The sequence below is a fragment of the Streptopelia decaocto genome (assembly GCF_964273445.1).
Source record: "Streptopelia decaocto genome assembly, chromosome: 4".
In the NCBI taxonomy this organism is placed as follows: domain Eukaryota; kingdom Metazoa; phylum Chordata; class Aves; order Columbiformes; family Columbidae; genus Streptopelia; species Streptopelia decaocto.
In genome coordinates this window covers 53,148,909-53,163,075 of record NC_138658.1, presented here as the reverse complement: position 1 = coordinate 53,163,075, position 14,167 = coordinate 53,148,909, and the positions used below count along the sequence as shown (strand labels likewise).

The window sequence follows — 14,167 nt, the reverse complement described above, 5'->3', positions numbered from 1 at the left end:
TGATTTCAGTGTGTCTGTCCTGCTGTGGAGATACCTTATCTCCTGGAATGCCAAGCCTTGGGGACAGCACCGAATAGAGCAATTGATTCTTGCCATACCCATCAGAGCTGGCTTTTATCAGGGGAAGGAAATGTCCCAGCTTCTCCCTATAAGAGTGGGGTTGGAGCAGCTTTCCACTTCAGTCGTGCCCTGTTGTTTCCATAAGGTAAGGCAACTGTCAGGTTTTAGCTTCTACACAGTGTCTTACTGTGTTTCATTGAACAGCTCGCTGATGAAGAGTCCAAGCCAGCACCCGGCGCAGGGGAAAGGGAGGATGGGTTTGTGGATGTTGGACTGACAGTGGGAGGAGGACTTTGAGAAGTAAAGAACAGAGGATTGTCGTGACTCAGGACAGGTGCATAAAGTGCCGGGGTGACAGGCAGAAATCACAGCTGAGAGCCTGAAGTGTCTTGAGAATGAGTGGGGTGTGTGCATATATGTTTTGTGGACGGAGCCTGAACGGGTTTGGGTTTATCCTGGTTTGGCTTATTGTCTCTTGGGTGTTTGGTGAGATTGTTGGGGTTTTCCTGCCTTCATAATATTTTATTTCATTTATTTTAAGAACTACTTAATCTATAGTTCTTCTTATCATGTCTTTGCTTCTTTTACTATTAAAAACTTCCTTGAGATTTGGAATATTGTGTCCAGTTCTGGGCCTCTCAGTTCAAGAAGGACAGGGAACTGCTGGAGAGGGTCCAGCGTAGGGCAACCAAGATGATTAAGGGAGTGGAGCACCTCCCTTATGAAGAAAGGCTGAGGGAGCTGGGTCTCTTTAGTTTGGAGAAGAGGAGACTAAGGGGGGACCTTATTAATGTTTATAAATATATAAAGGGTGAGTGCCATGGGGATGGAGCGAGGCTCTTCTCGGTGGCAAACAATGATAGGACAAGGGGTAATGGGATCAAGCTGGAACACAAGAGGTTCCACTTAAATTTGAGAAGAAACTTCTTCTCAGTAAGGGTGACAGAGCACTGGAACAGGCTGCCCAGGGAAGTGGTGGAGTCTCCTTCTCTGGAGACATTCAAAACCCGCCTGGACATGTTCCTGTGCGACCTCACCTAGGTGTTCCTGCTCCAGCAGGGGGATTGGACTAGATGATCTTTTGAGGTCCCTTCCAATCCCAAACATACTGTGATACTGTGATACTGTGATTTCATTGCCGTATGTCCCTTTTGATCAATGTCAGAGGAACACAGGTTTTATCAGGCACCAGAGAAGTATTATAGCCTTTATATTTCTGTTTGTTTTTTTCCTTCCTCCCCATGTCGTTTAACTTCTTGCATAAGTAGCTGTTAATATTCCAAAGTGTTTTCTGTTACAAACATGTTGGCTGAAAGCGAAACATTTTTAAAGTCTTCCCCTAAACTTGTTTTGCCAATTTTCTTCAAAATGTCCACTGGTGACCAAACCCCAGCTAACAAAAAGGTCAAGCTTGGGGAATGTACCTACATTTTCCTTTTGGGAACAGTACTGCAGGTCACAGTTTTATGATTTGTTTCAACTGTTATTCCCTCATCAAGTGGTGTCAGACCTCAAATTAGCAGTATCTTACTGTAGGGGAAGGAAAAATGAGAAAATAATGGAAGATTTTAAATCATCCTGTTTTATTATCTCTTAGGACTGCTTAGTTGAACTTGCCCTTGTCTGTTTTCCTAGATGCAGAAGTATGAAAAGTAGTACCAATACCTTAAAAACAAAATAACAACAACAAGGTCAAAATTGCAAGCAAACAAAAAAAAAACAAGAAAAACACTTCTATTCCAGCTTTGACAGTTCCACTCCCTGAGCATATATATGTTACCTCACCAACCTTGGCATAGCAGAGTGTGGTACACAGTGATATAAAAGTTTTGTTTTGCTCTTTAGAAGATGCACATTCACTTGAGGATTTTCTATGTCTGAAGAACACAGCTGTACAAAAACCTGAACTAAATCTGTGCTTGGGAAAACCTAGCCCTTCAACCAGTGGTAGTTTGGGGTAAGACTGGGCTCTGACATTTACATTAGGGGGGAGCAGTGTGGCTGCCCTCAATGCCCTTGCAAACATGAATATACTTGAGCCCTGATGATTTTTACTGCACAGAGGACAGCTTCCTGGGACAAAAGAGTCAGTATGAGACAGGGTCAGTAGGAGCTGGGAGGTACTCAGGGCAGTGAGTGATCATTACAGTTGGCAGGGCACAAAAGCGTGGGGCTGCCAGAGGCAGGCATGGGTTAGGAGGGCTTTTCTCTCCTGCACACGCCTCTCCCTGGGCCATGGCCAAGGGCCTTGCACCAGGTCCGCAGTGCAAAATGGTTTGGGTTTTTGTTTGCCCTGTATTTCAACAGAAAGTGCTCATAAAACTTTACTTATCAAGACAGATTCTCTATATGAGTCTAAATCAGCACAGAAAATCTAGTTTGTGCATATTAACCTATATAGGAAGAGGTGTATTCAGTGGGTTTTTTTTTTGAGAAGCAGGAACAAATGGTAACTTTTGTGAGTAAAGGTGACCACTGAGACACTCTACATAAACAGTGTGGCTTTTCAGTCAGGTTGGTGGCCAAGCAAGCTTAGGTCAGTTGATATTTGGGCATTTGGAGTGTTGTTTTAGCTGAGGCAATAATTTAGAAGCAGCCAGTATGCTCTGGAAGAAATCTCCCTTTGGCATGTTCTGCAGTGAGCAAGTCCTGGGTGTTTTGGTGCCAGACTGTTTAGGGATGTTTCCAACAGGAGGTAAACATTTTAATAATAGACACCTTTCTCCCTCAGGCTTTTCCATCTTTCCCCATTCCATTTCCTCCCTCTTCAGACTCCAAACGGTGATCTAAAGATGTTGTTTATTCCCTGCTCCTTTCCTTCCTCTCATTTTATCCTTCTCCCATATTTCACAGGGAAGCCTGTACAAGCCATTTTGAAGATTTATTTAGAGCAGGCTTTGGCATTTGAGGTTTCCATTAAGACCTCTTTATTTTACTTTCTGTTACTGCCTACGGCTTTTGATCTGTACCTGCAAAATTGGTTATGGTGCCTAATGTATTCATGTTTGAGTAATAAAGAAAATGGGATGCTTTAGCTAATATATCATTTTTTTCCTGAGACAGAACAGGGAGATTGAAGATGGAAATCACAAAAGAACTAGAGTATTTGGAAAGAAGTATTCTGACAAAAAGAAAAATAATCTTAAGTCGTCTGTTGCAGCAGCTAAATGGAAAAGAATAGTTTGTAGGGCTACTTCTTTGCAAGTCTGAAAGGCTTGTGCCTTTTAAGGAAAAAGAAGTAGTGGTTATTTGTCATCCGTGAAATAAAATTATGATTGTAGGAAGTAAGATGTGTGGAGGGGAGGGGAAGTGACTTGTTTGTATATAAAAATATATTATTTCATCGTTTGTTTTTAGGACATAATAGTTAGTCTTAGTCTCAGCAATCTGTATGAGCTTAGATTACAGAGTTTTTAATTGCAAGAAGATCAAGAAAATACCCCCAACTCCCAAAAATATCATTCACATTGGGATTGTTACCACTCCTGATTATGGTGGTGGTGGAGATTTGGGGACTCCAAGTGTGTAATAACACAAGTATAACTTGGGACAGGTTGGACAGATGCTTTATTAACTATGATCGTAGAGAACATTTAGAATAGCATCTCCCCCTATGCTCTCCTGATCTCTCAAGGTGATTGCAGAGACCCAACCTATATACTGTCTCAGGGAAAAAAAGAAAGAGGTGAGGAAAAACAATCATTTCAATGTTAACGAAGCCAGGTATCAACCTCTGGGAGGGAGGGACTCCTTAATGAGCTTGATATCACAGTCCTAAGAAGGAATCAACTTAAATAACATGGCAGTGTGGAGAGATGGCTCTTGGAGGAGACTATAGGAATGTCACACCCAGTATTATCTTAGCTCATAAGTGAAGAGTTGGAAACAATCACAGACTCTTAGTTTTGACTTGAAAGGAATGTTCTTCTAGTTAGAATAAGCTTCTTAGCCAAACCTCTCGAATCTTAAATATTGATATTTTTACCACCGCAGTAGTCTGCTAAGAGTCAGGTCTTGAATGGAGACAGTGTCAGCACAAAGTGAGATTCCACTCTTCCATGCTGGGTGTTCTGATTTTTAGAGAGGTTTACATCATCATAGACATCTTTGTTTCTCTTCAAAGACTTTGAATTTGAAGTGAGTGTCTTGACCTGATGATTTGCTTCCCAATGGATGCAACTGGTTGAATTTTACTCCTTGGGATAAAAGGCATAGGGGTTTTCTCTTGGGCAAAGGGTGGTAAAGAAACAGGGTTTGTTGCAACAGGATTTTATAATTAAAATTCCACACTTTTAGAAGCTTCATAGTTTTTTTTTTAATATTCTAACAATGAGCCATGTCAGTACTTCTCATAGCATGGGGAACATTGTTTGGAAGGGTTACTAATCTTTGGACACCAAACAGTATTCAACTGTGGTATCACTGGCCTAGAGATGTTGTCAAGCTGAGGTGGGTTTCTTTGGACTCCCTTTTTATTTTTTTCACATTTACATTTTATGGGGACCTCTGTTCTCCACAACATAGACGAGGATGGTATTTAATTTCTAGTACAGATGCAGAAAAATAGACAGGCCACCTATAAAGTGCATGTCCTTTCTCACTTCCCTGCAGAGCAGAAACTGCTGGACTGTTCTTCCCAAGCTATGGCGATACACAGGTGACCTCTGGGTTTCGACCCTCAGGCCCTTTTAGGCATGACCTGCTTCTAGGCAATGGAAGCAGACTGATGTGACAAAATTCACCCACAGCCTGTGAAGACTGATGTGTTCTAGATACTTTTAGGGTATCAGGGAAATATTGCTGTGGTACTGTGATGTGAATATTTTTCGCCCTAGTTTTTTCATTTAAATGATGGATCTTTGGGTACACATGTTTTCAGGAGGGGAGAAAGGGAAACGTCTTCCTTTTCAGCCATACTGAAATCTTTATGTGCTGGGGACAAGTGTTTGATAATTTTGGATTGTGTGACTCAACACTCATAAATATTCCTTTCTCATAACAGGTTGCTGAATGCAATAAAGCCAGGATTGGTAAAAAAGATCAATAGACTACCGACACCCATTGCAGGTTTGGTGAGTATGTCAAGCAGAGAAAAAAATCTTTCAGTCCTGCTTTTTTGCACCTTGATTTTATGACTCTGTGATTTAGATAGCAATTATTTTTGTAACCTGAACTCTTCTAACCTACTAAATTCAGACAGTCCCTCTGAAATCTGAACTCTTGGTGTAGTCATCTTAAGACCTTCCAGTCTTTTTTTCGGAAGTGGGCAGTATTCAAGAAGCAGAGTATATTTATAGGGGAAGAATATCTTCTTGGTTGTACGTCATCTACCAGTTGTGGTGCTAGCTTTAGAAGGATTGGAATGCATGCATTAGAAGCTGTCACCACAGTTTTCTTTTGGAAAGAAAGAAAAATGTACTCGTGTATTATGTCTCATTTTCTCTTTACTCCAAATACCACTCTGCAGCTAATATTCATTGCAAGACTACCCAGGGAACTGTTTGATGTTGACTTTAAGGGCAGGGTAAAAGTTGGCCATAATCTGTTATAAGTGGGGAAGACCACAGCAGAGGTGCTGACAGCCTGTAGGGTGCTCGGGAGGTCACTTCAGAGCGTGGCTCAGACCTGTGCGTGCTGCTGGGGAAGGAGGTGGGGTGTTGGATCTAACAGGGTTAGCCACATAGAAATATGGCTGTATTGATTCTACCTTGAGATGTGGCTGGGAATAAAAGGGCCCCTGAACATGTGGAAGTTGGCCATCCTTGATCTAGACTAGTGATATACTTAAATACATGGTTCCTTTCTGCTCTGTCACTATTCACCTTGTAGTTTAGTTGTGCAAGTTTCAGAACTTGTTGGTAGCCGAGGTTAACTTTCTAAACCACATTAAAAAGTTTCAGTGTATTAGAAACCATGTTACATTCATTTTAAAATTGGTTCTATCATGTAATTACATAGTCTTTGATTCTGGATCCTTCAACCTGTAGATTGACAGGCATATTTCTGCATGAATACTACCTAGTTTTAGGATTTAATTTGTGATCTCCACCACGCTTTCTCTGAAGTTTCCTTGTGGGCCTTTCTTTTGCCTCTAAAACCCATCTAGTTTTATTCCTGTGCAGTCCTATTTGAAAGGAATATTTGGTATAAACAGCTGTGAAAGACAATACTATTGCAGTTTTCTTTTCCTTGGCTCCCTTTCAGGAAAGACTCAATTTTTGTTATGACTGTTTTAAGAGGATGATATTGAATTACTTTGGGTTTTTTTCCTCTTCATATGTAAAATCCCAAAGGTAAGGTGGTTATCGTAGAAGGGACATAGAAGTCATCATTATGTGTTTGTATTTTTCTCATTCCTTGAGATAAATCTCTCTTGTAAGATGTATATCTTCAAAGCATTACAAAAAAAAAAAAACAAAAAAAGTGGTTTTCGGGCTATTAATGATACAGCAGATCCTCTTAGTGTTGGAAAGTGACTTTTTTTCACCTTTGTACCTGTGTGCTCTACTTACATTTAGTAATTACTTTTCTAAATATTTTTTCCTAATAAATATATAGGCTATTAAAAAAGTTCACTGGTGCTTCTGCCTTCTTGAACATTACCAATGGTTGTTTTTATCAACTGTTCTGTGAATAAATTGCTCCAAACAAAGAAAGCCATCCAAAGGTCCCCTTGCTTTCAAAGGTTTCTAGTTCCACACCTGCTGACTGTTGTTGCCATTTTCACTTACAGGGATAAGTGGCTGTTTTAAGGACTGCATGTGAATTTAAATGATCAAGTGCTCTAGTCTGTTACGCATATTTATGTATATTCTTTTAAAGTACAGACATCAGGAGTATGTTTGAGTGCAAGGTGTATCTTTTTTCTTTTACCTGTATCATGTCCATGTGTTTGAAAAAAAAATAAATATTGACACTATAGTCCAGAAACAGTTATACCTCCCAGTGAGTTGACTGCATATAAGGGACATTCTTTTATTTATTGCCAATTTTTCTTTATTATCTTGGCTTTGGTTGGCTTGACATAGTATACAGTTACTTCTTTCCAGTTATTTCACCCCTGCAAGTGTGATTTCCTCAGTACATGTAGAAATACTGTAAAAGCTTCAGTACCTTTTCTGCCTTGTGTGAGATAGATGCTCTTGAACTCTTAGATACTTCTGCCTGAAAAGTGTAACTTAGTCATTTTAACAGAATTAGTTATTTTCTCTCCAATAGCTGATAGAATAAGAATTTAGTTCACTAACAGATACAATAAGTAAGTTTTATTTTTTAGAGTTGGAGCTAAAACATGTGAGTAATTGTGAAATACTCAAAGTGCCTTTTGTTTCATCTTCAACCTCCAGAGACACAAACAGTCATATATTATGTAGCTCTACAAAACGTCTACTTGAGTCTAATTCTCCAGATGATACTCTCTTTTCTCCTTTGTTATTGTAAGGACAAATGAATAAGTATGCTTTATTGAAAGAAAGTAACAGTAAACTTGAAGCCTGTATCAGAGACATGCTGAGATGTTCACCTGGGAGTATTATGAGGTGTAAAAATTTTGCCTATATTTCATGTTTGAGTGATTTCTCATAACACTGCTGTGAAGTATTATGTATAACTGGTCTAGTGCTGACAGATTGAATTCTTCAAACTTTTCCTGGTGTTTAAAGCTAGATGAATCTGCAGTTACTCTGAAATTCTTACCAGTCACTTCCTCATGTGGTTTATGAGGGAATGGCTTATTTGCAGACCTTTTGTATACCAGAACAGCACTTGTAAGCAAAATTTATTGTTTGTAGTGTTGTAGTGCTAAAGTAAAGACTCGAGGATCTACACACTACCATACTAAGCACAGGCCATATAAATACACAAAGATGACCTTAGTCTACTTGCAAATCTAAGTCGGAATGTGGATTGTGTGCAGCATTACATATAGAATTACATATGTTCAGCTTGACAGGCTTGTTTGTAGTTTGCTTTGATCTCCAGAAGTGCCGACTGCTTCTGTTATCACAGAACAAATGATACATTGCTTTAATGAAATAAAATGTGGGACCAGCAGTTTGGTATTCAGACATACAGTAACTATTAAATTTGATGAAATGCTTTCTCATTCCTGTTTAGCGTTCATTAATCCAGAAAGTTAATGCTCCCTCCAAAAAGCAAGTTCACAAAACATCCAAATAACATATTAAACCTAGGTAGGAATAACAGGCTTTGTTCAAAGAGCTGTGTTGTCAGAAGAAATTTTCTCGTGTGAATAATTGATACTGAGCATCTTTAAGACTGTCAGCTTTTCAGAAGCATCATTCCATGTATTTAATTGTGCAAGGCTGGAAAAGTATTTTGGCTGAGTTATTAATTAGAAGACCACGTGAACCTGTGGAAGTCTTACAAAGATGGTGTGTTAGAATACAATTATTATCATTAATGTATAAGCAATTTTTACAAAACTAGCAATTTTTTCAGTGAGTTGCTGTTGGTTGCTTTCATTTTGTATGACGCTCATAGTGGGCACAAATAATTTTTACAGTTTCTACTAATTGCAATTTTGTACAACTGTGCTTTATTATGTATTTGGTTCTATAGAAATAAAGAAATTCCAACATCATCATAGATAAGCTTTGTTCTGTAATGCTAACCACTGTATGTTGACTATCTTTTTCCCTTACAAAAATTTCTAGTTTTTGCTTCCTGTCACCGAATAATGTCACTCTGTGTGAAAATAAAAGGTTTCTGCCTTATCTTTTGTTTGACAGGGTTTAGGAGAGTTTGTAGCATTACTTCAGTTCCTTGAACAATCCCCACAGGAGCTCAGACACTTACTTCAGAGGCTGTGTGAAAGAGTCTCACATATAATAGTAGGAAGTAGTCAAGACAAAGTTGGAAAGCTGAACTTTACCTTGTATCTTGGCTCATGTTTCGGCACTACTGAATAAAAATCTGTTTACTGTGACATCCAGTTTTCAGCTTATGTACAGTCCTCAACTTTGTGACATTTACATGATTTGGTGATGGAAAAAATAGCTCTGCAAAAGTCAGCTGGTTACATGGCTAATGCACCAAGATGAACAGAACTGTAACGTCCTGCTTGTTGCTTTGAAAACAAGGTAGCTTTTTTCTGTTATTATTTTCCTAGGAAGTTTCTCTTGGCAAAGTGTTCTCTGGAAACCTGCTATGAACCTTATTAAGAAGAGCTACCTGTCTGCTGGTGGTGATAATTTGCTCTTACGTTGTACTATTGCAGAAATTCTAGTGTTTATGTCATATGATGTCCCAGAGAAGTTGCAGTGTTGTGTTAGCTTTCAGGAGTTTGTGTTTCTAAGTTCAGCAAATTCTTCATGCCGTTATGAACCTGAAAATACAAACAAAAGTTGTTTGTATTGTGGCCTTGTATGCTTGTGTTATTTGATTTATTTTATGATTTTTTTTAACCGCCCAAGCTTTCTAGACTCTGCTTCAAATTCACATTTCATTTAGATTTTTCTGCCTATTTGTTTTGGTGTCATCTGAGCTGGACAGAGCTACGTTATAAAATTCCTGCTCAATTAATTTAGCCATATGGTGTACTTGCAAACATTTCTAAGTTTCAGGAAGAATACAAAAGTAAACTAACAGGTGTTTCTTAACCAGGCTGTTTGTAAACAGAGTCTGTGTGGAACAATCTACAGTGATGCTGTAGTTAATTCATGGCAGAGGAGGAAAACAGCCATCCGTTCAAATTTGGCAGGAAGCACAGAGGAAGCAGCATTGATGGGGAAAAAATGAGATGCAAACCAATAAAACCTAAAACCATACACTGAAATTCAGCTGTTTCTTTTTTAGACTGGATTGAAGGGTTTTATTGCTTCCAATTAACCATGCAAATGCTGTCCAGAAAGCAGTGCTCTCCTCCCGTTTAGAGAAAAACTAGAGGGTCAAATGCATAACACAATTCTGGCATCTCATTTAGTATTTTATTGGTTAAAATGTGCTTGCTCTGGTGTTGGGTTTGGCTCCAAAACCCTCGTACTTTCGATGCTGGAAACTAATCATCGATCTGACATCCGGCATATGTGCAGGAGACATATTCCGCTGCTTCGTTTGGGTTCAGCCTGTGTTGTCTGGGCTTCCAGGTTTGAACTTTATCCTGATATATGGGTGTCAGAGAGGCTGAAATAATAGGAAATTAATAAAAGACCTGAACTGTCAAGAAAAAAACAAAAAGGAGGTAAATGACCCCACCTTATTTATTTGCTGCATTTAGCTATAAAGCATACCCTCAGAGGAGTGAACCCAGCCAGCTCTTAGTAGTCTTCATGTTAATAAACCCACTCTGGCTCCTGAGCTGTCCTTAACGTCCACGACAGTCCCTTCTGTCCTCAGCTACCAGCTGAAGGATTGCGTTTGTAATGGCTGGAGGTGAAACTTGGAGTGAGTGACACCTTGTTCTCTTCTGCATTGGCTGCTGCTAATCCCTCCCAGGCTTCTGTGTGGCTGCTGTACCTCTGGTCTCAGCCAGCACTCAACCAGGCTTCTGTAGGCCAACCTCACTGCTCATCTTCAAGGCCTTTCTTCTTTTGGATGCTTCCTTGGCTGCAGTGCTTACAGCGCACTCGATAAACTAAGGTGTTTGTTGGCAGGGACCACTACTCGTTATGCTAAGGCTACTGTCCCTTACTGCCAGTGTCCAGGAATTTGTCCCTCGTTATAAGCCAAAGTCTCTCATTTAGCACCCAGAACACCCTGAACGGTTTCCTTGTTGGGTCAGGGTGGTGCCAACCAAGATGGGTAAATGTTTGTTGGACACACGTGAAGAACAGCTATGAACTGTAGCTGCTGTGGACAGATGCAAACTTTGTCATGTTGTTGAGGCCCATTCCCAAACCAGACTGGTCAGGATTCAAAAGTGCAGCAGTTTCAGTCAGCTAAAGCCATGCCCGGAGCCTGCTGAGCTCTGCTGCTGAGAATGTCATGACTTGATTTGGCCAAATGCTAATAATATGTGTAAGCTCTCTGTGGCAAGGCTCATCTGCTAGTCTGTTTTTGTCTAACACCTCACCCCATGAGTCCTGCTCTGTGGCCAGGACTCCTAGACAGTATGTTAATACAAATAATAAATAACCCTTACAAAAATATCACAGGCATTCCTGTGTCATTCACAGTCTGTTTTTAGACTGCTCCTGCAACTTGAGTCTTCAACCATAGCTCTGATCAATAGGTTTATAATCATCTTTATTCACATTGAATAATTTAAATGTTAATATACACATTTAGAGGTAAGGAGAACCTTTTCTGTGTTAAAACCAAGAGAGTATGGTCACTGCAGAGGATCGTTTTTGTTTTTGTTTTGTTTTACATGGTTTTATCATGCAGCCTTGAGAAGGCAAAGCCAACTACCATGCTCTACTAAAAAAGGTGCTTGATTAAAAGCAAAGAGTCTACCTGTTTGGGGGCTGTCAAGTGACTTTACAAAGATATTATTTATAAAACTGAATAAATAAGGGCTTAGTGTAACGATTGTTTACTTCTATTTCTGGACACAGGAGTTTTAATAAAGTGAAGGATTCCAGGGGTAACATTTGAAAACGGCAAAAAGAAAAACATTGCTGCTGATGAAGCTCTAATGCTAGGCAGCTGAAACATGAACTTGCCCTTATCATGGCATTAACCTTTACTATAAATGACAGAGTCTTTCCTCGGGTTGGGGAGGGCAGCTGGCTTCCAGGAGGAGCTTATTTGGTACCCGTGGAAAATGCAGGTTGCCCAGTGGATTAATTTTTAGATTTGTTTTCAGATCCTAAAGTGCCCTTTTGCAAGTTCAGCCATGACTTGCATTATGTTGGTTTACTGACTCTGGTCAAGTGAGTATTTCAGAAATGGTAAGCTTTAGAAGAACAAACCCTTTAATAATCTGTACATATCAGAAAAAATGATAATTTAACAAAATGCCATTCACTCTGTAGCTGAGGGTGGCACTAAATGAACTGAAGAATCCAGTGCCTTCCTCGAGCTGTTGTCTTAGAAACGAAAGGCCTCCTGAGCAGAATGACTTAAACTCTTCAGGACAAATCCCGCTGTTGAAGCTTATGACTTCTTTTAATAGTTAGGCAAATGCCATGTACTCTGGACATGTGTACCATTTTCAGGAACTGTCAGTGGAGGAGTTGGATGCCCTAAGTCTGCAAATGTGTTGACTGTGCCCTGTGATGAATGTGGCACTGTCAGAGTAATATCTAGGAACTTGCAATCTTTGAGTGATTTCTGTTGCAGAATTGATTAGTTTGCCAAAGAGGATATAAAAAGAAGCACTGAGCTGGCGTGCTGCACGTGAGCATGCGTGGTGAGCTACGAATATCCATGTCTTGTGGCCGAAAGAAGTATCAGCTGTATTTTCTGCTTTTGTCCTTAACAAGAAAAACTAGACCTGAGGCTATGGTTGCATCAGCTGTTCTAAATATGACTTTCCTATATCTTCTACCATGCCAGCACTACCCCATCAGCTGGAGCTGGCCACTGATCCTGTCGTGGTTGAGACGGACAAACAACATAGACCAAGTTCTTCCAGGATGAAAGTAGTAAATGCCACTTATTGCCACAAGTGCATTTTTATACAGTTTTACGAATTAATGTGTCTCTTCATTACTGGTTACAAGTTACAGCAGTAGCATCTCATTGGCTAATTTTGCTATCATCAATGTTACTCTTCTACTCCCTTCTCTGTCACGGGTACATCCTTAACATCTCCGGATACTCCTTTACTCCCATCTTTCTCACAGGTAGGCCTTCATATCTTCCAGGCTAATGTCTGTTTCCATGCCCTCCATCAGGGAATCCACGGCCCCACCATAGTCCCCCACAGATCCATCTGAAAAATGCCCTTCTCCTTCATCTTACAGCATGTAACCTCATGAGCAGATGTGGGGGCAGGAGGGAAGGAAGAGACTCACCATGTTGGGGAAGGAGATGTCATTCAATCAATTTAAAGTAGCTGCGAAGCTGCGGCTAGGGAGTTTAAACTTAGATGCAATCCTGAAGTTATTGGCCAAAACTGAAGGACACAGGGACCTGGGCAATCTCATCCGCAAATCCCCCATTTAAAGGCTGTCTGTATTTAAAATGATACTTAATAGTACTCTCACTTCCTAATTCTGGAAAGCCTCTCACAGGTTGGAGTCTGTAGGTCTGCACTATAAATACCATCTCTGATCCTCAACTGTCTTTTTCAGTGATGTGTAGCCTCTGCTGCAGAGAAGAACAAGATGCCAGTATTTATTTGACAATAAGAGCTAATGTAAGTGTCAGTGGGGTGGACCAGAGTAAGAATATTTATTGTATTTGCTGCTACCCTGTGTTCTCACAGCATCTGAGAAGCAGGTACTGCTACCTATAAAATCCATATGATGCAGTCTGGAGAATGTTGATAACTGGATAACAGTGGCGCTGGAGATGTGAAAGGGGAGGGTACCTTCCAAAGAGCTCTTAACCTGACCATTCCCTGGGAGGTGAGTGGGAACAAAAGTCTCCGCATTGTGATCAGACCAGCAGATCTGCCATCTCAAAATGGGCCAGGAAGGCTCAGATTTCCTATTACCTCTTCCTTTTGTGAGAAGGGGGCAAGCGTGAGTTAGCAACATCCTGTCATGACCCTGGTCCTGAGGCTGAAGATGGTGGCAGAAGAATGCTGTCCCTAATCCCCTTCCTGGCTGTGAATCAACTCGGTGAAATCTGTTGCAGTTTATGTCTGCTAGCAACTGTTCGTACTGTTACTATGCTGAAAACCTTTCCGGGCACTGCAAGTGGATTTCTGTCGGATGATGTGCGTGTCGCTCACAGGGCTGTACGTGCTGAATGCAGATGATGGAACATGTCTTTCCCCGAAGATCACGTTGCGGTTGTTTCCCTGACTTAAAGCAAACAAGCAAAAAGGCAAACTAGTGAAAAACTGATGCCTTAGAGATCCGCACACAGTGATTTCTTTGGTTTAAGAGCCCAGTAAAATTCTGCAGTCTGGTACTGTGGTCAAGAGTTCACAGAGGCTGAAATCTCTGACACAGAAGTCTCCTTTCCTTCTGCATTCCTCAGTGCTCCTGGATTAAAGCCACTCGCTTCCTGCTTGGCACTATACTTTCCAATT

The 14,167-nt window shown here is 40.4% G+C and overlaps 1 protein-coding gene across 3 annotated transcripts in view; it reads left to right on the top strand.

Moving 5' to 3' along the window:
• The window catches only part of LIMCH1 (LIM and calponin homology domains 1), a 179,179-nt gene that overhangs the window by 73,629 nt on the left and 91,383 nt on the right, over positions 1-14,167 (top strand). For all 3 annotated transcript variants that reach the window (XM_082052114.1, XM_082052115.1, XM_082052116.1), the window contains exon 3: positions 5,063-5,132. In XM_082052114.1, the coding sequence (XP_081908240.1) occupies positions 5,063-5,132 (70 nt within the window). The remainder of the gene's footprint in view (positions 1-5,062; positions 5,133-14,167) is intronic.